Source organism: Canis lupus, chromosome 18 (genome assembly GCF_003254725.2).
Source record: "Canis lupus dingo isolate Sandy chromosome 18, ASM325472v2, whole genome shotgun sequence".
Taxonomy (NCBI): domain Eukaryota; kingdom Metazoa; phylum Chordata; class Mammalia; order Carnivora; family Canidae; genus Canis; species Canis lupus.
The window spans coordinates 40,610,065-40,634,865 of record NC_064260.1 but is presented as its reverse complement, the minus strand read 5'-3'; the positions used below and the strand labels follow the sequence as shown (position 1 = coordinate 40,634,865).

The window sequence follows — 24,801 nt, the reverse complement described above, 5'->3', positions numbered from 1 at the left end:
TGGTGCTTATTTTTAATAAGCCTGTTATTGATGCATATACAGGCTACACTCTCTGATAATGAATTAAATTTGCTCACTGGGACAAATTGGCTGTTTGGTTTTTCCCCAAAGAAGACAGGCCTTTCAGAAGTCCATTTGAACCTGGCTGTTATTTATCTTTTGTTAACATTCTTCTCATAATTTATCAACAAGTGAGGGGTGGAATGGAAGCTACCCAAGAATAATAAATATGTCATTCTTTTCCTGTGTGTTATCCATAGTTGAAATAGTGAAAGGGAAGTTGGATGTATATTTAGGTATTAGAATTGGTCCCTTATGTATATAATCAAGGTTATGTGCTGTCCCTCATATCCATTCTCTCTTGCTTGGCCTTTTATACTACTCCTTTCAAGTTATCTTACACTAAACATACTGGAGGTGTTACTAGCTAAGAGTAGGCCTTCGAATCCCCACTTCTACAGTTTGACCATGCTATTCTTGGATCAGACAGCTCAATAATATTGTGTAAACAAGCCTTTGGAATATTTGTAGGCTTATACAACAAGCATTTAGTTTTTGCTCATGTGTCTTTGCAAAAGGTGGGGTGTAGCTGATCTAGGGTAGGTTCAGGTATACCTAATGCAGCTCTATTTTTATCAGGCATAAAAGAGAAATGCTATCTTAATCCTTGTTAAAATGAAAATTTATATTCTGTACATGTGATGTTTGACATTACCCTTGACTTATGGAAGTTCGGCTTTGTCTGTCTCTCTTTATATTGTGGTGCACTTCTCTGGTGGATTTTTAAATACTAGAATGTAAAATAAGACATATTTTGAAGATTTGAATAAAGTAACGAAGTTTGCATTATACCTCAGAACAAAACTGGTCACTATGAAAGATATGAATATATTGAAACACTGTCAAAGTGAGGTACTTCCACATAGTTATTATAAAAATGATAAATTGTAGAGCCTCTGACATATGATAAATGTTTTAACTTTCAGGATATGTTAAAATGAAAAAAGGGATTACATATGGAGGAAGATGAAAATATTTTACATATTAAACTGAGCAGTGCAAGAAACCATGTTTAAAAATATTTTGCTACTTCCTAAGGACAGAAGTATAAGCACTAGTTGGAAGATAAAAGGAGATACATTTTTATTTTCTACTGTGAAACAGACTAATTTATCTATCTGGAAAATCAGAAGGGTTGCCATTTATTTCAATCAATGAAGGCTTTAAACAAAGTCAATCTGTCATCTTATAACAGCAAGGTTGAAAAACTACAAAAAATATAAAACTCCAGTGGTTGGCAGGCAAGGCTGTGATCACATGTCTATGAAATAAAATGGTATAAACCAGAATCACCCCTACTGAAACTGGGGAGAGTCTAATGTAAGAAATGATCTTTTTCCAAGGAACCAAGAATAGATCATCTGAGCACCTCTGATTGGGATTGACTCTGAGGACCTTTTGTGAACGAGAGTAAATGTAGAAAGTCATTGATAGAAATCTAAATACCAATGGAATATTACTCAGCCATTAGAAACGACAAATACCCACCATTTGCTTCAACGTGGATGGAACTGGAGGGTATTATGCTGAGTGAAGTAAGTCAATTGGAGAAGGACAAACAGTGTATGTTCTCATTCATTTGGGGAATATAAATAATAGTGAAAGGGAATATAAAGGAAGGGAGAAGAAATGTGTGGGAAATATCAGAAAGGGAGACAGAACATAAAGACTCCTAACACTGGGAAATGAACTAGGGGTGGTGGAAGGGGAGGAGGGCGGGGGGTGGGGATGAATGGGTGACGGACACTGAGGGGGGCACTTGACGGGATGAGCACTAGGTGTTATTCTGTATGTTGGTAAATTGAACACCAATAAAAAATTAATTTATTAAAAAAAAGAAATCTAAATACCATTTACTATGTCCTTCTTCTTAGTCTCTGATAGTAATAAATCTGTAAGTTTTTATCTTCTAAGGGATGTCAGATGTTCAATAAAATGAATATCCCTTGGGGATCCCTGGGTGGCTCAGCAGTTTAGTGCCTGCCTTCAGCCCATGGCATGATCCTGGAGTGTCAGGATTGAGTCCCACATCGGGCTTCCTGCATGGAGCCTGCTTCTCCCTCTGCCTGCTTCTCCCTCTGCCTGTGTCTCTGCCTCTCTCTCTCTGTGTCTCTCATGAATAAATAAATAAAACCTTTAAAAAACAAAAAGAATGAATATCCCTTGCTAGTCAAGACTTAAGTTCAAAGGCATGACTAAAAGAGTGTTGTGGAGGAAAGTTACAAATGGATAATATTCATTTATTGCACTCTTTTCTAAATTTAGTTCAAATTTAGTTCCTTTGCATCAGTTAGTAGAATAGACAGGGGTATATATTTAAAGTTGCGGCTCTTGGATTTCATTGACTCAGAGTTCCCCTGTGCTCTAAGAACATCAAGTATCATCTACTCCCAGTATTTCCAAATTGAAGTGCTCAGATGTGCCACTGTCTGTATAGCAATTACAAGATGTGCTTATTAAAATATGGATTTTGAATGTCCCTTAACTATGGCCTAATAAATTGGAAACTCATAACACAGATACTTTATCTCTTCAAAAGTTTCTCCAAATGACTCCCATGATCAAACAAACTAGAGAAGTACTGATCTAGTCATCATTAAAAACTGAGCAAGTGGAAGTCCATTGAGATTCCAAACTGGGACAATAAACATGATTTTGTGTGTTTCCAGGGCCAAAGTTTCTTAATTGTAACGTCTATTCCAGATATGGTACCTACTTTTAGTCTTTCTCTTCTTTATCTATGTGAATGCATCAACAGCAGAGATAATCTTTTTATTTATTATTTTATTTTTTATTTTATTTTTTTCAGGGATGATCTTTTTAAAGACTATGTACAGATCTTAATGTAATGTGCACACACACACATACACAGTCTACCATAAACACTTACCCAGGTACAGGCAGTAACAGAATAATCAGATCTTTGCAAAAGACAGGAAGTAATAAGAAGAATAATCAGTGATGTGTTCATTTGTTATAGAAAAATAAAGCTCAGATTGCAGGAAGTGAAGAAGAGATGTGTGATAAAGGGCTCACTGTGTTCAGTAAAACTGCTTGGTTCAAACACTGGAGAAAATACAGTTTCCCAGTCAGTCCTTTCAGTATTTTATTTGCCCTGTTGTTTGAATCAAGTCACTTACTCATCACATGTGTATTTATTTTCATTCAATTTCTTCAGTTTTTCCTTTTAGTAACTGCATGTCAATTGGAGACCAGTGGCTACAGACAAGTCAAGATTAGTCAGGTAGCAGGAGCATATGAATGGGATATTAGAATTACAATGCAGATCTTTGAGGCAATTTTTCCCTCCAGTTTCCTTACTATTTGGGTAAAGAAAATGAGTCCTAGAGAATGGAAAGCTTTCTCTCCAGAGCAGAGGATTAGGACAGATCTTTTGTTTTTTAAGTGTATTTTATCTCTTTTTCATATGCACATAGCTCCCCTCCTTTTGAAGCCTTGCTAGGTTTAGTTTCTACTGTGTTTTGGCTTAGATCAGAACCCTATAGCTCAGATCTCTCTTATTCTTCCTGTATCCTATTGTGCAAGTAACATATTCATATTGAGTGCTCAATATGTTTCCATCACAGTTCTAAATGATAGAAAATGGCCTTAAATACCTCCAGTAGACTCTCATTCTTTAAGGAAAATGGCAGAGTCCAAAATGGGAAGAAGAAAACAATGGTGCTGAGCTTCTGATTTTAATAAGATTCCTCTAGCCTAGGTCTTTCAGAAAATTTACCTACATATGAAATATTAGAATATAATGATGATAAATAATACCTCAGTTGTGTAGAATGTTTTATTATCTCTTTTGTTCCTCCAAAACCCATGTGAAGTCGTTGTTACTGTCGTCTTTGAACAGAAAAGAAAATTTAAGATCATTCATCTTAAATTATTATTTTCAGCTATTTATCGTTAGCCTCTGAGAAAACCTTCCTGCCCCACAGTCTTTTTATTGTATTTTTTATTTCTGCATTTCTGAGTGTATAGATCAGAGGATTTAACATGGGGGTGATAATGGTGTAAAATACAGCTACCATCTTATCCTCTGAAAAGGTAGTATCAGGGCGCATGTACATGAAAGTACATGGGCCAAAAAAGATTATGACCACAGCAATGTGGGAGCCACAGGTGGAGAGTGCTTTGCGCCTACCTTCTGCTGAGTGTTTTCTCAGGGACACCAGGATGACAGTATAGGAAATTATCAAGATAACAAAGCTCCCTAGAGCAATGGTACCACTGTTGGCTGTCACCACAACACCAACAATATATGTATCTGTGCAGGCAAGTTTCAGCACAGGGTGGACATCACAAAAGTAGTGATCGATCTCACTGGGTCCACAAAAGGGTAACTGAACTACCAAAGCCACCTGGATAATGGAGTGTAAGAACCCTCCTATCCAGGTTCCCAACAACATTTTATTGCATCTGTTCCGGTCCATGATGGTGGTATAGTGTAGGGGTTTACAGATAGCCACGTAACGATCATAGGCCATTACAGTAAGGATGAAGATCTCTGTGCAACCAAAGAAATGTACTCCAAAGAGTTGCAACATGCACCCGACATAGGAAATAGTTTTGCTCTTGGCTAATAGATCAACAATCATCTTGGGAGCTGTGACTGAAGAGTAACAAATATCCACAAAAGACAAGTAGTTGAGGAAGAAATACATGGGAAACTTGAAAAGGTTGCCCATGTAAACAGTCAGCATGATGAGGAGGTTGCCAAGAAGAATGACCGTATAGAAGAAAGAAAACACCACGAAACAAACTTCTTCAACCTCTAGGTTCTGAGAAAGACCCCAGAAAATGAACTCAGTTACATTATTCCTTTTTTCCATGGAATTAGTCTAGCACACCCAGTTCCCAAGAGACAATGAAATTATCTGAAAGAAAAACATAACAAGGAACAATGACATTTATTTCTGACTTAAAATTATTGGAGAATCATAGTAGTTGGAGCTTGAAAAATGTGTAGTTATGGCTGCTTGGCCAAAATACTTACAGAAATTGATGTGTGATCATCTTACCTGCATTTTTAGTCAATTCATTCACATCAGATGAGGAAATAAATCCCAAAGAGATAAAGCAAATCCTCTAAGTCTCATATCTAATCAAGAATCTTGCTTTTATGAAAAGTTTTACTCATCTGTTTGTTTCTAGAAATTTGCTAGTTCTAATTCTGTATAGGAACCTAATGTGATTTTGAAACAACTCAATGTTGGGGGATATGGTAATATTTATATATCTGGAAAAGCTCATCTTATTTTTGGTACAGAAATGAAAACATACACCCATATTTTCCCTTCTGAATACTGCCATGAGAGTTCAGTAATTGAATGTGGATGACCTCCACAGATTCTCCTTAGGATACTCTAATCTTTGAGTACGTGAATTTATGGTCCCCATTTGATACCAGGCTCTTTTTATCAAGAGGTGGTGGGTACAGTCAGAAAGAGGACAAAAATTATACATGTCTCATTCTGAGACTTGGTGCTGTATTTCTAGATAAATCATTTAGCCTCACAGGACTTCTGTCATCCTATTTGTGAAATGAGAAAGTTTCAGTTCAATGCCATCTATCATATGAACAGTTATTTCTACTATGAAAGGAAATCCATTCTGTCAGCCTTGGAATAGTCATGAAATCCTGATGAAGAGGCAGAGATAAAAGAAGACAAAGCAATGAAAGGAACCACTGGACACACATCAAGACAAAGGAGAAAAAGTAAAATCTGGGGTGATTTCTCATCTTCAGACTCGGTGTTTGAGGTTTCCTCAGGAATTACTTTTAAGTAACTATTATATAAAACAAATGTCAGAGAGAAAGAAAAAAGGAAGGACTCTGCCCTTCATCTCACTAATTCCTTCAGGTGTCCTTTGAATCTTTCAAGTTTCATGCTAGTTTATATTAATTCTCCCACTCGGGATGCATTAGATATTTTGAAGAGGTCATCACTGGAAATACTTTTAATACTTTAGATTTAGAAATGGACAATATCAGATGCATCTTCAGTGCTGGGATTTTAGGTCCTCTAGTGAGGTCATTGGAGTATTGGAAAGAAGTATGTGCAATAGTTTTGATTGAAAACTAAAATTTGGGCAGCCCCGGTGGCGCAGTGGTTTAGCGCCGCCTGCAGCCCGGGGTGTGATCCTGGAAACCCAGGATCGAGTCCCACATCGGGCTCCCTGCATGGAGCCTGCTTCTACCTCTGCCTGTGTCTCTGCCTCTCTCTTCGCTCTCTCTGAATGAATAAATAAACAAATCTTTAAAAAAAAAAAAGAAAACTAAAATTTCTCCTCAAGCTAAGCCACAAATGTAAACGATTCCTTGAGTAGTAGGTTGGGATGGCATTGCACAGTGTCTAATGTCATTAGGAATTTTGTCTAGGGGATCCCTGGGTGGCTCAGCAGTTTGGCTCCTGCCTTCAGCCCAGGGCGTGATCCTGGAGTACTGGGATCGAGTCCCACATCAGGGTCCCTGCATAGAGCCTGCTTCTCCCTCTGCCTGTGTCTCTGCCTCTCTCTCTCTCTCTGTGTCTCTCATGAATGAATAAATAAAATCTTAAAAAAAAAGAAGGAATTTTGTCTGTCTGAGGCCATATCCCCTCATGACCTGTCACGTGTATCACATATAGCTTCTGCTAAACTGTGTGCTCTCAGCTGTCCCTTTGCAGCAACAGTGTGTTTGGCTCTTCCAGCTTTTGGGAAACTACAGCACTATGTTTTCTGTATATTAGAGCTGACAGAGTCATTGTTACATGTGTGCCTTTCCTTATAGGACACAAAATAATGATAATAATAACAATGGTAAAAATCATAATAGTAATAATAATTCAGATTCGGACACAAGAATACTTCACCCTGCTTTGACATGTTCATTCTCTTTTTCCTTCCGAATTAAAAGAACAAAAAAAAAAATCCCAAAACACTATTTCCACTGGGAAAGTCCTTCAATTTAAGAGGTCTCAATACTAGTAGTTTTTGATACCAGTAAATTACATTGTTTGGCTTTCAACTAGAAGAAACTGGGCATATAAACAGAAACCTCGGTTTTGTGCTTCTGTTATTCAATCTATATGGTCCTTGAGGAACTCTTATTATTCCTTGAATTAAGACTCATCTCAAAGAATTTCTTCCTCCATTTTCTGAGCATTTCAAACTTGACAATGTCAATTTGTTTTGAAATTATTTATATTTTCATGTTCACAATCCTTCTACTTATTTTATAATCATGTATAGATGCACATTATTATCTGATCATCATTTTAATAATTTTATTTTCTGCTTACTTCTGAGACTAGTTTCTTGCAATTGTCTTTACAGGGAACAGTAAAGCAATTTTATTTAATCCCCTTTTTCTATATTCTTTTTTACTTTAATTTTAGAAGAAAATAAATCTCACCAGTATTGTCCAGGGCTTGAATTTTTATTTATTTTGCCATTTCTTCTGAGGCAGTTTGGGTGCAGCGCTCCACAACAGACTAATGCCTTAGGAATTGCTTTGTGAATAATTAGTATCAGAAATTCCTAGAACCCCCAACTCAAGGTCTGGTAAAAGTCATATTGTCCTTGCTGATTCTGTCACCCACTGAAACCTGCCATTTGTAGTATGTTTACTATGCTCCTTTCTCATCTTCTTACAAGGTCTATTATAAGAGAATGATGAAAATGTTAATGACCTTGGGGAAAGCTTTCTCCCAAAGTCTCCCTCCATATTCAGAACCACAACGGAGAACTAACAATGAGCTACAATTTCAAGATGTCTTTAACAACTTTTTAAAAATGTTAAATTTATCTTTATTTGCTAAATTTGAAAACAAATCAATTATTGATTTAGGGCCATAGCAAGAATCCAAATGAAGAATTGTTTTATGAGTGATATCTTGCTCATGGGATTAATGTGTTTAAATATGCATAAATATGCTAAATATTTAATGTAATGCATATATTAAAATATCTATTTTGGAGGTATTTTCCTATTGAAATTTATTTCCTCTGCTCTTTTGACAGTTCTATTTGATTGGAAAAGAGTTGGTTCAATAGTGCCATTGGAGTTTATTGCTTTTCTTTTTAATTGAATCTCTGCTGATATCTGGAGAAATTGCTGGGAAAGTCACTTATAGTTTATACTTGGAACAACTTTTTTTTTTTGTATATTTTTTATTGGAGTTTGATTGCCAACATATAGCATAACACCCAGGGCTCATTCTGTCAAGTGCCCCCTTAGTACCCATCACCCAGTCACCCCATCTCCCTGCCCACCTCCCTTTCCACCACCCCTTGTGGGTTTCCAAGAATTAGGTGTCTGTCTCTCATTTTCTGTCTCCCTCTCTGATTTAACCACTCATTTTCTCTCCTCTCCCCTATAATCCCTTTCACTATTTTTTATATTCCCCAAATGAATGAGACCATATAATGTTTGTCCTTCTCCGATTGACTTACTTCACTCAGCATAATACCCTCTAGTTCTATCCATGTTGAAGCAAATGGTGGGTATTTGTCATTTCTAATGGCTGAGAAACATTCCATTGTATATATAGACCACATCCTTATCCATTCATCTTTTGATGGACACCGAGGCTCCTTCCACAGTTTGGCTATTGTGGACCTTGCTGCTATAAACATTGGGGTGGAGGTGTCCTGCCGTTTCACTGCATCTTTATCTTTGGGGTAAATTCCCAGCAGTGCAATTGCTGGGTCGTAGGGTAGTTCTATTTTTGACTGTTTGAGGAATCTCCACACAGTTTTCCAGAGTGGCTGTACCAGTATTCCCACAACAGTGCAAGAGGGTTCCCCTTTCTCCACACGCTCTCCAACATTTGTTGTTTCCTGTCTTAATTTTCCCCATTCTCACTGGTGTGAGGTGGTATCTCATTGTGGTTTTGATTTGTATTTCCCTCTTTTGCCATCACTCCCTGATGGCAAGTGATGCAGAGCATTTTCTCATGTGCTTGTTGGCCATGTCTATGTCTTCTTTAGTGAAATTTCTGTTCAAGTCTTTTGCCCATTTCATGATTGGGTTGTTTGTTTCTTTGCTGTAGAGTAATAAGTTCTTTATAGATCTTGGATACTAGGCCTTTATCTGATAGGTCATTTGCAAATATCTTCTCCCATTCTGTAGGTTGTCTTTTAGCTTTCTTGTCTGTTTGTTTTGCTGTGCAGAAGCTTGTTATCTTGAAGAGTCCAAATAATTCACTTTTGCTTTTGTTTCCCTTGCCTTTAGAGGTGTATCTTGCAAGAAGTTGCTGTGGCCAAGTTCAAAAAGGGTGTTGCCTGTGTTCTCCTCTAGGATTTTGATGGATTCTTGTCTCACATTTAGATCTTTCATCCATTTTGAGTTTATCTTTGTGTATGGCATAAGAGAATGGTCTAGTTTCATTCTTCTGCATGTGGCTGTCCAATTTTCCCAGCACAATTTATTGAAGAGATTGTCCTTTTTCCAGTGGATGGTCTTTCCTGTTTTGTCGAATATTAGTTGACCATAGACTTGAGGGTCCATTTCTGGGTTCTCTATTCTGTTCCATTGATCTATGTGTCTGTTTTTGTGCCAGTACCACACTGTCTTGAAGATCACAGCTTTGTAGTACAATCTTGAAATCAGGCATTGTGGTGTTCCCGGCTCTGGTTTTCTTTTTCAATATACCCTTGGCTATTAGGGGTCTCTTCTGATTCCACACAAATCTTAAGATGATTTGTTCCAACTCTCTGAAGAAAGTCCATGGTTTTTTGATAGGGATTGCATTGAATGTGTAAATTGCCCTGGGTAGCATAGACATTTTCATAGTATTAATTCTTCCAATCCATAAGTTGGAATATTTTTCCATCTCTTTGTGTCTTCCTCAATTTCTTTCAGAAGTGTTCTGTAGTTTTTAGGGTATAGATCCTTTACCTCTTTGGTTAGGTTTATTCCTAGGTATCTTATGCTTTTGGGTGCAATTATAAATGGGATTGACTCCTTAATTTCTCTTTCTTCAGTTTCATTCTTAGTGTATAGAAATGCCACTGATTTCTGGGCATTGATTTTGTATCCTGCCACACTGACAAATTTCTGTATGAGTTCTAACAATCTTGGTGAGGAGTCTTTTGGGCTTTCTTTTTTTTAAGATTTTTTATTTATTTATTCATGACAGATACAGAGAGAGAGAGAGAGAAGCAGAGACACAAGCAGAGGGAGAAGCAGACTCCATGCAGGGGGCCCAATATGGGACTCGATCCTGGGACTCTAGGATCACGGCCTGGGCCGAAGGCAGGTGCTAAACCACTGAGCCACCCAGGTATCCCCTCTTTTGGGTTTTCTATGTACAGTATCATATCACCTGCAAAGAGGGAGAGTTTCACTACTTCTCTGCCGATTTGATTGCCTTTTATTTCTTTTTGTTGCCTCATTGCTGAGGCTAGGACTTCTAGTACTATGTTGAATAGTAGTGGTGAGAGTGGACATCCCTGTCGTGTTCCTGATCTTAGGAAGATCCTCCCAGTGTTTCCCCATTGAGGATAATATTTGCTGTGAACTTTTCGTAGATGGCTTTTAAGATGCTGAGGTGTGTTCCCTCTATCTCTACACTCTGAAGAGTTTTGATCAGGAATGTATGCTGTATTTTGTCAAATACGTTTTTCTGCATCTATTGAGACGATCAAATGGTTCTTGTTTTTCTCTTGTTGATATGATCTATCACGTTGATTGCTTTATGAGTGTTGAACCAGCCTTGCATCCCGGGGATAAATCCCACTTGTTCATGATGAATAATCTTCTTAATGTATTGTTGGATCCTATTGGCTAGTATCTTGTCGAGAATTTTTGCATCTGTGTTCATCAGGGATATTGAGCTATAATTCTCCTTTTTGTTGGAGTCTTCATCTGGGGAATTAAGGTGATGCTGGCCTCATAGAATGAGTTCGGAAGTATTCCATCCCTTTCTATCTTTTAGAACAGCTTTAGTAGAATAGGTATTGTTTCTTCCTTAAACTTTTGATAAAATTCCTTGGGAAGCCATCTGGCCCTGGACTTTTGTGTCTTGGAGGTTTTTGATGACTGCTTCAATTTCCTCTTTGGTTATTGATCCGTTCAGGTTTTCTATTCCTTCCTGTTCCAGTTTTGGTAGTTTGTGGTTTTCTAGAAATGTGCCCATTTCTTCTAGATTGCCTAATTTATTGGCGTATAGCCACTCATAATCTGTTTTTAAAATCGTTTGTATTTCCTTGGAATTGGTTGTGATATCTCCCTTTTCAATAATGATGTTATTAATTTGAATCTATTCTCTTTTGTTTTTAGTAAGGCTGGCAATGGTTTATCTATCTTATTAATTCTTTGAAAGAACTAACTCCTGGTCTTGTTGATATGTTCTACAGTTCTTCTGGTCTCTATTTCATTGAGTTCTGCTCGAATCTCTATTAACTCTCTTCTTCTGCTTGGTGTAGGTTTTATTTGCTGTTCTTTCTCCAGTTCCTTTACGTGCAAGGTTAGCTTGCAGTATGTGAGTTTTTTCCAATTTTTTGAGGGATGCTTTTATTGCGATGTATTTCCCTCTGAGGACAGTTTTTGCTGTATCCCAAAGATTTTAAATAGTTGTGACTTCATTTTCATTAGTTTCCATGAATATTTTTAATTATTCTCTAATTTTCTTGGTGACCCTTTCATCTTTTAGCAGAATGCTTTTAACCTTCACGTGTTGAGTTTCTTCCAAATTTCTTCTTGTGATTAAGTTCAAGTTACAAAGCATTATGGCCTGAATATATGCAGGGGACAATTCCAATCTTTTGGTATCAGTTAAGATCTGATTTGTGACCCAGTATGTGGTCTATTCTGGAGAAAGTTCCATGTGCACTTGAGAAGAATGTGTATTCAGTTGTGTTTGGATGTAAAGTTCTGAAAATATCTGTGAAATCCATCTGGTCCAGTGTACCATTGAAAGCTCTTGTTTCTTTGGAGAGGTTGTGCTTATAAAATCTGTTATTTGCAGAAAGTGCTGTGTTGAAGTCTCTCAGTATTAGTGTTTTATTATCTAAGTATGTCTTTAGTTTGGTTACTAATTAATTGATATACTTGGCAGCTCACACATTAGAAGCATAAGTATTCATGATTGTTAGGTCCTTTTGTTGCATAGATAGTTTAAGTACGATATAGTGTCCTTCTTCCCTCTTACTATAGTCTTTGCAATAAACTTTAATTTATCTGCTATGAGGATTGCTACCTCAGCTTTCTTTTGAAGACCTTTTGAATGGTAAATGGTTCTCCAATCTCTCCTTTTTCAGGCTGTAGGTGTCCTTATGTCTAAAATGAGTCTCTTCAAGAAAGCAAATAGATAGATCTTGCTTTTTTATCCAGTCTGAATCCCTGCATCTTTTAATGTGGTCTTTTAGCTGATTCATGTTCAGAGTTACTATTAAAGATATGAATTTAGTGTCATCATAATACCTATTCAGTCCTTGTTTTTCTGACTATTTCTTTGGGCTCCCTCTTTCTTTTACAGAGTCCCTCTTAATATTTCTTGCGAAGCTGGTTTGGTGGTCACATATTCTTTCAGTTCCTGCCTGTCTTGGAAGCTCTTTATCTCTCCTTCTGAATGAGAACTTTGCTGGATAAAGTATTCTTGGCTGCATGTTCTTCTCATTTAGGACCCTGAACATATCCTGCCAGCCCTTTCTGGCCTTCCAGGTCTCTGGAGAGGTCTGCTGTTAATCTAATATTTCTCCCCATATAAGTTAGGGATCTCTTGTCTCTTGCCACTTTAAGGATTTTCTTTTTATATTTGGAATTTGCAAGTTTCACTATTAAATGTTGAGGTGTTGAGAACTTTTTATTGATTTTAGGGGGAGACCTCTCTATCTCCTGGATCTGAATTAGGGAAGGTTCTCAGCTATGATTTGTTCAAATATGCTTTCTGTTCCTTTGTTCCTCTCAGTGCTCTCTGGAACCCCAATTAAATGTAGACTTTTTCCTTCTGAGGCTGTCATTTATTTCCCATAACCTTTCCTCATGGTTTTTAATTGTTTTTTCTTTTTTCCTCAGCTTCCTTCTTGCCATAAACTTGTCTTCTATGTCATACACTTTTCTTCCACCTCATTAACCCTCATTGCTACCAGTTTGGATTGCAACTCATTTAATTGATTTTTAATTTCAGCCTGATTAGATCTAAATGCTGCAGTCATGAAGTCTCTCGAATCCGTTTAAGGTTTTTCCCAGAGCCACCAGTAGCTTGATAATTTTGCTTCTGAAATGGCTTTCTGACATCAAATTGTAATCCAAATTTTGTAACTCTGAGGCATAGAGTACTGCTTCTGATTCTTTTGTGGTGAGTTTTTCTTTCTAGTCATTTTGCTCCGTCCAGACTGGGTGTATGAGTGGGCTACATCAAGAATATCTACCATGACCTAAGTAAATTTCACCCTAAAAGATTCTGCTGAGGTTAGTGACCAGAAATCGAAAACAAGACCAGAATGAAATAAGACAATAGGACCACTAAAGTGAGAAACAAATTTTAACACAAATTAGTAAAAAATAAAAGGCCAGGAATCCTAAAGAAGAAGAGAAGAAAAGAAAGAAAAAAGGAAAAAAAAGGAGAAAAAAAAAGGGGGGGGTAGTGGGAGATGGTGGTGGTGTAGAAGTTGTAGTGGAGAGATAATGCAGTCTACCTGAGGGCTTATAGAGGGTGATCCTCTTGTTTCTGAGTATATTAAGTTCTGTATATTAGAAGATGCTCAATCCCAAATTTATAATAAACCAGAAATACTTGTAGAAAGCCCCAACATTGACCACCAAAACATAAATGAGATACAAGAGGGGGGCAGAATGGGTACGAGGAATCTCACAGAATGAGCCAGCATGGTATATCACTTGGTTCTGGGTTAATTCTGGTCATGTGTAGAAGGTATTAACTTCCGCCATTGTAGAACAAGATGAAACAGAGAAAACAAAAAACACAAAACAAACAAACAAAACAAAACATATCGTATATCTCCCCAAATTAAGTTGAGTATGTTGAAAGGAATCTAGAAGTGAAAAATATATCTAAGACCTGTAATTATAGAAATATGAAAGTCAAAAAGGAAGAATCTTAAAAAATGAAGAGGTGGTAAGATACTGTAGTTAAGGTGAGAAAAGAGAAAAAAATTGGAAATTTACAGTCTGATATAAAAACAATTTTTACTGGAAAAGGAAGAAGAAATAAAAGGAGGGGTATTCTCTGATTTTGTATACTGTAAATCCTTTGACTTCCCCTGGAGCTGCATGGTAAAGAACTTGCTCTTCCCCTGTCCTTCCAGCTGGTCTTCTGGGGGAGGGGCCTGTTGTGCTGATTTTCAGGTGTGTGCACCTGGGGGAGCTGCCTCTCCCCCCCGCCGGTTCCGGGCTCAGTGGGAGCTGTTTACCCCATGAGGCCCCTCCTCCCTGGTGGCCCCACTCTGTCCCAGGCATACGGTGACACTGAGGAACAACAACAGTGGCAGCAGCCAGCTCTCCAGCCCTTGAGTCAGCTCCTGCAGTAACTCCCCTAGCTCCCAACCCCCAGGGGCCTGGATGCTCCAGGGGCGGGGGCGCTGACCTGCACAGCTCAGGGCATCCTGCAGCAGGAGCGTCCTCGCTGTCCTGGGCCCTCCCTACCTCTGCCTGTCCCGGGGGAGCGCAGGATTCTGGGCTGTGTCCCTCGGCGCCCTGGGATCCAGGGCCTGTGCTGCTGGAATTGCGCTCCCGGGGTGCACAGCCTCCTCCGCGCGTGGAGCCGCCTCCGAGCCGCTCCCGGTCGCGCTCCAGCCCTTAACCGCTTGGGCTGGGGCGTGCTGCGGGCTCTCCCCCAGGGCTCACCTCCTCTGCTAGTGACCCCGGGGACCTGGGGGCTCCACTGCCCCTCCTGCGATCGTGCCTGGTTTCCCTGCTGAGCTTCTTTCTGTCCAGGAAGAATCCGGTGTGGGTTTTTAAAGTTCCTGCTTCTCTGGGCCTGGGCTTTCCTGCCCCGGAGGCTCTTGCCGCCCTCTTAGTCTGACTTCTTGTGGGGCCCCTCTCCCACTTGATTCTTTTTTTTTTTTTTTTTTTTTTTTTTAATTTCCACACGTTCCTTCCTTGGTAGAAGCGAAAACTCCTCTCTGTAGCATTCAGGCTGTTCTCTCTTTAAATCTCAGGTCGAATTCGTGGGTTTTCAGGATGATTTGAAAATTATCTAGGTAAGTTGGTGGGGACAGGTGAGTTGGGGCCCCTACTCCTCCACCATCCTGCCCCGCCCCCTATACTTGGAGCAAATTGTACTGCAGGCTTTCATTCTTCTACTTTTTTGAGTATAAGTCATTAAAATTGACTCTTGACCACTAATATTCTTTCTTATTCTTCTCCCATTCCTGATCTTTCCTTTGTCCTCATTCTTTCTTTTCTTTCTTTTCTCTTCCTACTCTAATCAAACCTCCTCTTCCTTTTTCTTTTTTTTTTAATTTTTATTTATTTATGATAGTCACAGAGAGAGAGAGAGAGAGAGAGAGAGAGGCAGAGACACAGGCAGAGGGAGAAGCAGGCTCCATGCACCGGGAGCCCGACGTGGGACTCGATCCCGGGGCTCCAAGATCGCTCCCTGGGCCAAAGGCAGGCGCTAACCCGCTGCGCCACCCAGAGATCCCCCCTTTTTCATATAATATCCCAAATGCCGGACCCTTACATGTTTGTACTCTTAGAGGAAACTTAAATGCTTCCTATGCAGTGTAAGGGTAGTTTCACCACTTTCACAGATAATTTCTTGACCTCACTAGTCCTTTTAAGAGAGACTATATATTCTTTTTCTTTAGCCAGAAATCTGGGATAATGTAGCCATTGTCTTTCCCTTCCCACTGGCCAAAGTTCACCACACAGTGGGCCATTTGCACTGCTATCTGGCCATGACCCTGGACCCATAAAATAGTGTGTCACTTTCCAACTGGTAGGAGATGTGAATAGAAAACACTTCTTTTTTTTATTGTGGAATTCCTCAGGCCACAGAACTTTAAGAACTCTACCCATGTGACAGCCCCCTGAAACTTCACAGTGTTTATCTTCTGCTTTCTGCCTTGTGTGAACTTAGTAGGTGTGTAAGATATCTATTGTTACATACTGGGAAATAGCACTAAGCAAAAATTAGTGGCTAACAATCACAAAATATAATATCCAAATTAATAGTTTTATTTTTTCATTTATTTTAAGATTATTTATTTAATTATTTGAGACAGAGCACAGAGGGAGAGAGAGTGGGAGTAGCAGACTGCCCACTGAGCAGGGAGCTCTAGGCAGAGCTAGATCCTAGGACCCTGAAACCATGATCTGAGCTGAAGGTAGATGCTTAACAGACTGAGCCACCCAGGTACCTCCAGCCCCCTGAATTAGTAGTTTTAAGTTGCAAAACCAAAATTTAAAGTCTTTAAATAAATACAATATTTTATTATGATTCTACAATGTGGCTGGATTCAGCTGGGTGATCCGTGTTCTGGTTTCACCTGGAGACACTCTCTGTGGAATGAATGGAGTACATGGTCCAAGATGGCCTCATTCAGACATCTGGCAATTGACACAGGTATGTCAGTTCTCATTCATTTCACGGGTGTAGATTGGGCTATACCAAACCACAGTTGTTGCAGGGCATTGGTTGTTTCACAAAAGGAAAAGCTTTAATGCCTCTCACACCAACTTTTAGGGATTATACAACATGACTTTTACCACCCTCTTTTCCTTTGGGAAGAGTTTACATGTGACATGTGTCAAGACATTAGCCCAGATGAAAGCATGGAGAGAGAGATTCCACATTTTTTCATTGAAATATAATTAGCATATAACATTATTAGTGGTTTCAGGTATACAACCAAATGATTTGATACTGTATATATTTCAAAATTATCATCACAATAAATCTAGATAGCAACCATCACCACACGATTATAATTTTTTCTTATGATGAAACTTTTGGATCTACTCTTTGCAATTTTCAAATAAATATTATAGTGTTATTAGCTATATACATTATGCTGTATTTTAATCATAGTAGTAATCCGAAGTCACTGATATACACTAATTTTTAATTCAATATTAACATACTTTTATTCATGGGAAATAATTTTTTGATAAAAGTTACTGTATGGCCATTTATTCTGTGCAAATAATCATTATATTTAATGTTTTTGTTTTTAATAGCTTTATTGAGAAATAATCCACATACTAAACAATTCGCTCATTTAAAGTATATGATTTAATGGTATTTAGTATAGAAGCCTATGAAACAATCAAGACTATCTACTTTCACAACATTTTGCCACCCTAAAAGAAATTCCATGCCTATTCATAGTGACTTATTCCTCTCCATCATCATCACAGGCAGTCCTAGGTAAATACCAATCGAGTTTCTTTCTTTCTTTCTTTCTTTCTTTCTTTCTTTCTTTCTTTCTTTCTTCTTTCTTTCTTTCTTTCTTTCTTTTCTTCTTTCTTCTTTCTTTCTTCTCTTTCTTTCTGTATCCCACTGAGCAGGGACTCTTTCTTTCTTTCTTTCTTCTTTCTTTTTCTTTCTTTCTTCTTTTCTGTATTCCTTTTTTTTTCTTTTTTGAGAGAGAGAGGGTGAGTGTACATGAAAACCAGGGATAAGGAAGTGGGTGGGGAACTGCAGCATGGAGGTTAGGGAGGGGCAGAGGGAGAGAGGCAATCTCAAGCAGATTCCATGTTGAGCACAGAGCTTGACTTGAGTCTTGATGCCATGACCCTGAAATCCTGACCTGAGCCAAAATCAAGAGTCCCTTGCTTAACCAACTGAGCCACCCAGGCACTCCATAATCTACTTTCTTTCAGTATATTTTTAAAAGATTTTATTTATTTATTCATGAAAGACAGAGAGAGAGAGAGAGAGAGAGAGAGAGAGAGAGAGGCAGAGATACAGGCAGAGGGAGAAGCAGGTTCCCTGCAAGGAGCCTCATGTGGGACTCTATCTGGGGTCTCCAGGATCACATCCTGGGCTGAAGGCAGGCGCTAAACTGCTGAGCCATCCAGGCTGCCCTTTTCTAGACTTTTAGTATAAAAGATATTATACAATATGTTACTTTTTGTAACCTGTTTCTTAATTTACTGTAATGTTCTTAGCATAAATGCAAGTTGTGGCAAGTTATCAGTATTTCTTTCCTTTTTGTTGATGAATAAAATTCCCTTATATGAATATATAAGTTACCCATTCACTAGTTGATTGACAAGTAGATTGTTTCCCCATTTTAGCCATTATGAATAATGTTGCTGTGAACATTGGTGTACAACTTTTTGTGTGCATATATATTTAATTTCTCTTAGGTAGATGCCTAAGAGTAGAATTGCTAGGTCATTATAATTATGTTTAACATTTTGAGGAGCTGCCACATTGCTTTCCAAAATGGTTGCACTATTTTACATTGCCACCAATAATTTATGAGAACTCTACTTTCTCTACCTCTTCACTAAAACTTGTTAATGTCTGCCTTTTTTGATTCTAGACATTCTAGCAGATGTAAAGTGATATCTCATTATGGCCGAGGTTTGTATTTCCTACTACTTAATGGTATTAAACATCTTTTCATATTCTTTTGGCCATTTATATATTCTTGTGGAGTTATGTTTATTCAGATATTTTTTTAATTTTATAAATTTATTTTTTATTGGTGTTCAATTTGCCAACATATAGAATAACACCCAGTGCTCATCCCATCAAGTGCCCCCCCTCAGTGACCGTCACCCAGTCACCCCCACCCCCCAGCCCACCTCCCCTTCCACCACCCCTAGTTCGTTTCCCAGAGTTAGGAGTCTCTCATGTTCTGTCTCCCTTTTTGGTATTTCCCACTCATTTTTTCTCCTTTCCCCTTTATTCCCTTTCACTATATTTTATATTCCCCAAATGATTGAGACCATATAATGTTTGATCTTCTCTGATTGACTTATTCAGATATTTTGCCAAGTTTTAATTTGGGTTATTAAGTGGTAGGAGTTCTTTATATAGTCTGAAAACAAGTTCCTCATTTGAGACATGATTAGCAAGTATTTTCTCCCAATCTGTGGGTTGGCTTTTCACTTTGTTGATGACATAATTTTCAGTACAAAAGATTTTCATTGGGGGAAGCCCAGGTGGCTCAGCAGTTTAGCGCCGCCTTCAGCCCAGGGCGTGATCCTGGAGTCCCGGGATCGAGTCCCACATCAGGCTCCCTGCATGGAGCCTGCATCTCCCTCTGTCTGTGTCTCTGCCTCTGTGTGTGTGTGTGTGTGTCCCTCATGAATAAATAAATAAATAAATAAATAAATAAATAAATAAATCTTTAAAAAAATTTTTTTCATTTTGGTGAAGTCTAATGCAGCTATTCAAAGTCCGTATTGTGTAATTGTTTCCAATAAAATATTCATACATCTTCCATTCATGGGAATGAAATACTTAATGAGAGTTACTGTTCTGTTTTCTTTTCTCTGGAAATGATCACTATATTTGATATGCATTTGTGGGGGGAACTTAGAGATATTGGTAAGCTTTCTTTTTGGTAACATACCTCTTATTCTGAGAAAAAATTTACATACAATGAAATGCAGTCTTTTAATTATATGAATTGATGAGTTTTGATAAATGTATATACTCACATAGCCATTAACAAATTCAAGATTAGAATATTGTCATTAACCCAGAAAGTTCTGTCATGCCCCCGTTCAGAAAATTCCTTTGAGGCAACTATCGTCTTGATTTGTATCACTCTGTTGTAGTGTTGCCTATTCTATAACTTCATGTACATTGAATCACACCATTTACTCATCGTGCATGGTCTCTTTGTTCAGGGATTTATTACACTAACATGTATATCATTAATCCATTACTTAGCTGAAGATTATTCTGTCTATCCTAACAACTTCTGTCTTTCAAGTGTAGTGTATTTGCATTTAATGTAATTGTTAAATTTGGGGGGGGAGTTCATTTTATTGTAGTTTACTTTTCCCCCTTTATAACCTATTTTTATTTCTTTTCTATATACTTTTGAGCTAATTGAGTAAATGGTTTTTGTCTAATATTCCATTACATCTTTTTCTTAGCACCTTTTAAATAGTAGACTCTATTTTTTAGAGCAGTTTCGGGTTCATGGGACAATTGAGCTGAAACTATGGAGATTTCCTTCATCTCCTCTGATTTATAAACAGGCAGAGGGACTGAATGGACATTTTCCAAGGGCATACAAATGGCTAACAGGTGCATCTAAAGGTGCTCAGCAAAACTCATCATCAGGGAAAGGCAAATCAAAGTTATAATGAGTTATCTCTTCACATCTGTTAGAATGACTATCATAGAGAAGATAAGAGATCAGAAATGTTGGTGAGAATGTGGAGAAAAGGGATCTGATCGGTGCTACTACTGATGGGTCTGTAAAGTGGTGCAGTCATTATGGAAAAGAGTGTAGAGGTTCCTCAAAAAATTAATAGTAGGACTATCGTCCATCAATTCTACCATTGGGTATATATCCAAAGGATCTAAAATCATGATTGTGAACAGCTAGGTTCATGATTGTGCATTTCTATGTTCATTGCATCAGTATTCACATTATTCACCATATCATGGTGTAGAAACAACCTCATCCTTGACTGATGAATCAATATAGAAAATGTGAGATATATATGATTCAGACTTTAAAAAGAAGAGTAGAATGATGAGTACTAGGGGCCAGGGATTGGGTAAAAAGGTGAGATATTGACCCAAGGGTGCAAAGTTTCAGTTATGTAGAATGAATAAATTCTTGAGATATAATATATAGGGTGGTCACTATAGTTAACAGTACCATAACGTTTACTTGAAATTGCAAAATGGATAGATCTTAAATGAAATCTTCTTACACACAGAAACACACACAATGGTAACTATATAGAGAATATAGGTGTCCCAATTACTTAGATTGTAGGGATTTTTTCACATTATATGTATATCAAAAAATAAAGCTTTATAACAGAAAAATACATAATTTTTGTACATTAACATGTCAACTTCGGCACACTAGTGCAGCCACGAAGCTTCATAATATCCCAGAAAGGAAAAAAGTAGCGAGAACACTGAAAACATTGCATTTTAAAATGAATTTATTTTAAAATAATCTTTGGCAAGCAGAAAATATTGTATCGAAAAAGTTTTCCAGGTAAATAATGAGAAACAGCATTAAAAACGAAATGGCATCTTATAACACTCACAAAGGATGTGATATACTTGAATACACTGAAATCAATGAACTTTATTTTTAAAGTTTAATTTAAATTCCAGTTACTTAACCTGTAGTATTATATGGCTTACAGTTGTACAGTTTAGTGATTCAACACTTATATACCACACCCAGCTCATAACAAGAAGTGCACTCCAATATTCCCATCACCTATTTAATTTGTTCTACCACCCACCTCCCTCTGTTAACCATCAATTTGTTTTCCTAGTAAGAGTCTATTTCTTGGTTTGCTCTCTCTCTCTTTCTCACTCACTCTTTTTCCCTATAATTTTTCTCCCAAAATTCCACGTGAGTATAATCACATGGTATTTGTCTTTCTCTGACTAGATTGTTTTGCTTAGCAGAATATATTAAACATACCAGACCTTTATCCATTCATCAGTCTAAGGATACTTGGGCTGTTTCCATAAATTGGCTATTGTAGATAATGCTGCTGTAAACATTTGGATGCACATATCCCTTTGATTTAGTATTTTTGTACCCACAGAAATCAATGAATTTTAAAAGTTCATGATATAACCCAGGCATGCACATATTCAATGCATAGATACTAATCTGCTCTGCTCACTATGAGCATCAACATTCTATTAGCAATTCTAACTTGTGAATAGACTCTACTCCTTTACTAGGAAAGCACAAACAAAAGAAAGAAAGTGGCTTCCTGTTGCCAAAGTAGGTTCTCTAGATGCCTGGGTGACTCAGCAGTTGAGTGTCTGCCTTTGGCTCAGGGAATCATCCCGGCATCCGGGGATCCAGTCCTGCATCGGGCTTCCTGCATGGAGTTTGCTTCTACCTCTACCTATGTCTCTGCCTCTCTCTCTCTCTCTCTCTCTGTCTGTCTCTCATGAATAAATAAATAAAAACTTTTTAAAAAGTATGTTATATCCTCCTGGGCTGAGTGAAGTAAGTCAGTCGGAGAAGGACAAACATTATATGTTCTCATTCATTTGGGGAATATAAATAATAGTGAAAGGGAAAATAAGGGAAGGGAGAAGAAATGTGTGGGAAATATCAGAAAGGGAGACAGAACGTAAAGACTGCTAACTCTGGGAAACGAACTAGGGGTGGTAGAAGGGGAGGAGGGCGGGGGGTGGGAGTGAATGGGTGACGGGCACTGGGTGTTATTCTGTATGTTAGTAAATTGAACACCAATTAAAAAAAAAAACAAAAAACAAAAAACAAACAAAAAAAAAAGTATGTTATATCTAACTGCATTAACTAAAGACAAGTCAAGTGAGTATTTCTGAATGTCCCTGGTACTTTCTTTTATTCAATTCGTACAACCCAACTTTAAGTGCAATAACATACATTTTTTGCCTTCAATCTAGGTTACAGTACTTCAATACCAGAAAATATGCTGTGTCTATGGTTTATTTTATTTTATTTTATTTTATTTGTCTATGGTTTATTTTAAATTTATATTTAGTCTTGATGACATACATCATTTTACTTCATTCTCTCTTAGAGTTAATAGAATTCTCTTGTTGAAGCTCCTATATATCAATCATAAAAATTAGCTGAATATCCCAAGACCTTTTAATGCTACATTAAAAAATACCACACATAATGCCTCAGTTTTCTTTTTTTTTTAAAGATTTTATTTATTTATTCATGAGAGACACAGAGAGAGGCAGAAACATAGGCAGAGGGAGAAGCAGGCTCTATGCAGGGAGTCCGGTGTGGGACTCGATCCTCAAACTGGGATCATGCTCTGAGCCAAAGGCAGACACTCAACCAATGAGCCACCCAGGCATCCCTTGCCTCAGTTTTCTTAATAGTCAAAGGAAACAATAAGAAAAATTATTTTAGAACAGTAAGAAAAAGTATTTTGTAAAACCGTTTGGCCTTTGGTTAACTAGTATGGAACTTTTCAAAGATAAACTAATGATAAAATGAAAATAATTTCTTAACACAAAATATTAGTTCCTTTGCTCTGAATGTGTTCAAGAGAAAGCCCGATACCTCGTTTGAAATGTGCTATAGAGAGAATTGCAAGTCATAGAGAACAGGCTATTCTTTATTTATGGATGCTCATTTTTGAACAGTTGTGATTATATAAATATCTCACTTATTATCAAACCAGAGTGTAGACTGAGATTTGAGGAGTACTTCACAATCAGCAATGTCAGAATGGAGCTCTCTGGAAAGAAAAAAACAGGCTGACGGAATCTACTAGTTTCAGAGCAGACGTACAGAAAAAAAGTAAGGAAATAAGATGCATTATATTAGAGTACATTGGGAAAGTCAGGATATACACTATATTTGATATCTGTACAGATTAAGTAATCATCCAAAGTCCTCAATTCATCTTCTGCTCTCTGAGGTAATTTTGACACGCCATAGCTTTCTCATGGCATTTTTCACTTCTGCATTTCTCAGTGTGTAGATGAGTGGGTTGAGAAAAGGTGTCCCAATAGTATAAAATACAGCCACCATCTTGTCCATGGGGTAAGTGGTTGGGGGGCGTGTGTATGTGAATATACACGGACCAAAGAATATGATTACTACGATGATGTGAGAAGTGCAAGTAGAGAGAGCTTTTTTCTTCCCTTCTGCACTATAGTTTCTCAGTGAATGCAAGATGACAATATAGGAGATCATCAGAATCACAAAACTGCCTGTGCAAATGGCCCCGCTATTAGACACCCATTCTAGGTTAATCAGATAAGTGTCCATGCAAGCAAGTTTCAGCAAGGGTTGCAAATCACAGCAGTAATGATCAATCAAATTGGGTCCACAGAAGGGCAATCTCAAGGCTGGGACAACCTCGGCTATAGAATGGAAAAAAGATCCTATCCATGCGAGAACAATCATGATAGTGCAGACCTGCCGGCTCATGATGGTTGGGTAACGTAAGGGCTTACAGATGGCCACATAGCGATCAATGGCCATGAGGATGAGGACAAAGACCTCCATGCAACCAAAGAAATGTAGTGCAAAGACCTGAGTCATACACTCATTGTAAGTTATGATTTTTTTTGCAGAGAGTGAATCCACAATTAGTCTGGGGGCTGTGGAAGTTGAAAAGCAGGAATCCGCAAGAGACAAATAAAATAAGAAATAGTACATGGGGGTCCCAAGTGTCCGGCTAAACCTGATGGTCACAATAATAAGCAAATTCCCTACCACAGTTCCCATATATAAAATGAAGAATATTATAAATACCATTTTCTTTTTCATAGGATCTTGAGTCAATCCTAACAGTATGAACTCAGTAACGCTGTTATTTTGTTGCATTATTTCATTCAAAGCAGAGAAAATGCAGGTTAGAAATAATTAATCTGCAAAGAAAAAAATATGAAATGAATAATTCACTTGGAGGTCAGATGCATAAACTTGATGATGGAAATACCACTTACCAGTCTGTAATCCCTTACCATCTGTGTTGTTTTCTTCTGAATAAAGTGGAAATCATGGTATTTATACACTATTCACTTCATTGCTTTTGGAAACAATGAAATATATCAATAATGAAAGAGTACCTGATTCTTCAGGCATAATAAACATTCATTTAGGGGATTTTCTATGAAAAAGTATCTTTTTGAGCTG

The 24,801-nt window shown here is 37.8% G+C and overlaps 2 protein-coding genes across 2 annotated transcripts; both read right to left on the bottom strand.

Annotated features, from left to right (window-relative positions):
• Positions 1–3,965: 3,965 nt before the first annotated feature.
• LOC112651321 (olfactory receptor 4S2) lies at positions 3,966–4,901 on the bottom strand. Its single transcript, XM_025434439.3, has one exon. The coding sequence runs from the start codon at positions 4,899–4,901 to the stop codon at positions 3,966–3,968; it is 936 nt and encodes a 311-aa protein (XP_025290224.1).
• Positions 4,902–23,556: 18,655 nt separating this feature from the next.
• LOC112668693 (olfactory receptor 4C11-like) lies at positions 23,557–24,489 on the bottom strand. Its single transcript, XM_025461193.3, has one exon. The coding sequence runs from the start codon at positions 24,487–24,489 to the stop codon at positions 23,557–23,559; it is 933 nt and encodes a 310-aa protein (XP_025316978.1).
• Positions 24,490–24,801: the final 312 nt, after the last annotated feature.

Excerpts from the sequence above, each read along its gene's own strand:
- LOC112651321 (XM_025434439.3), bottom strand. The coding sequence starts at position 4,901 with ATGGAAAAAAGGAATAATGTAACTGAGTTCATTTTCTGGGGTCTTTCT.
- LOC112668693 (XM_025461193.3), bottom strand. The coding sequence starts at position 24,489 with ATGCAACAAAATAACAGCGTTACTGAGTTCATACTGTTAGGATTGACT.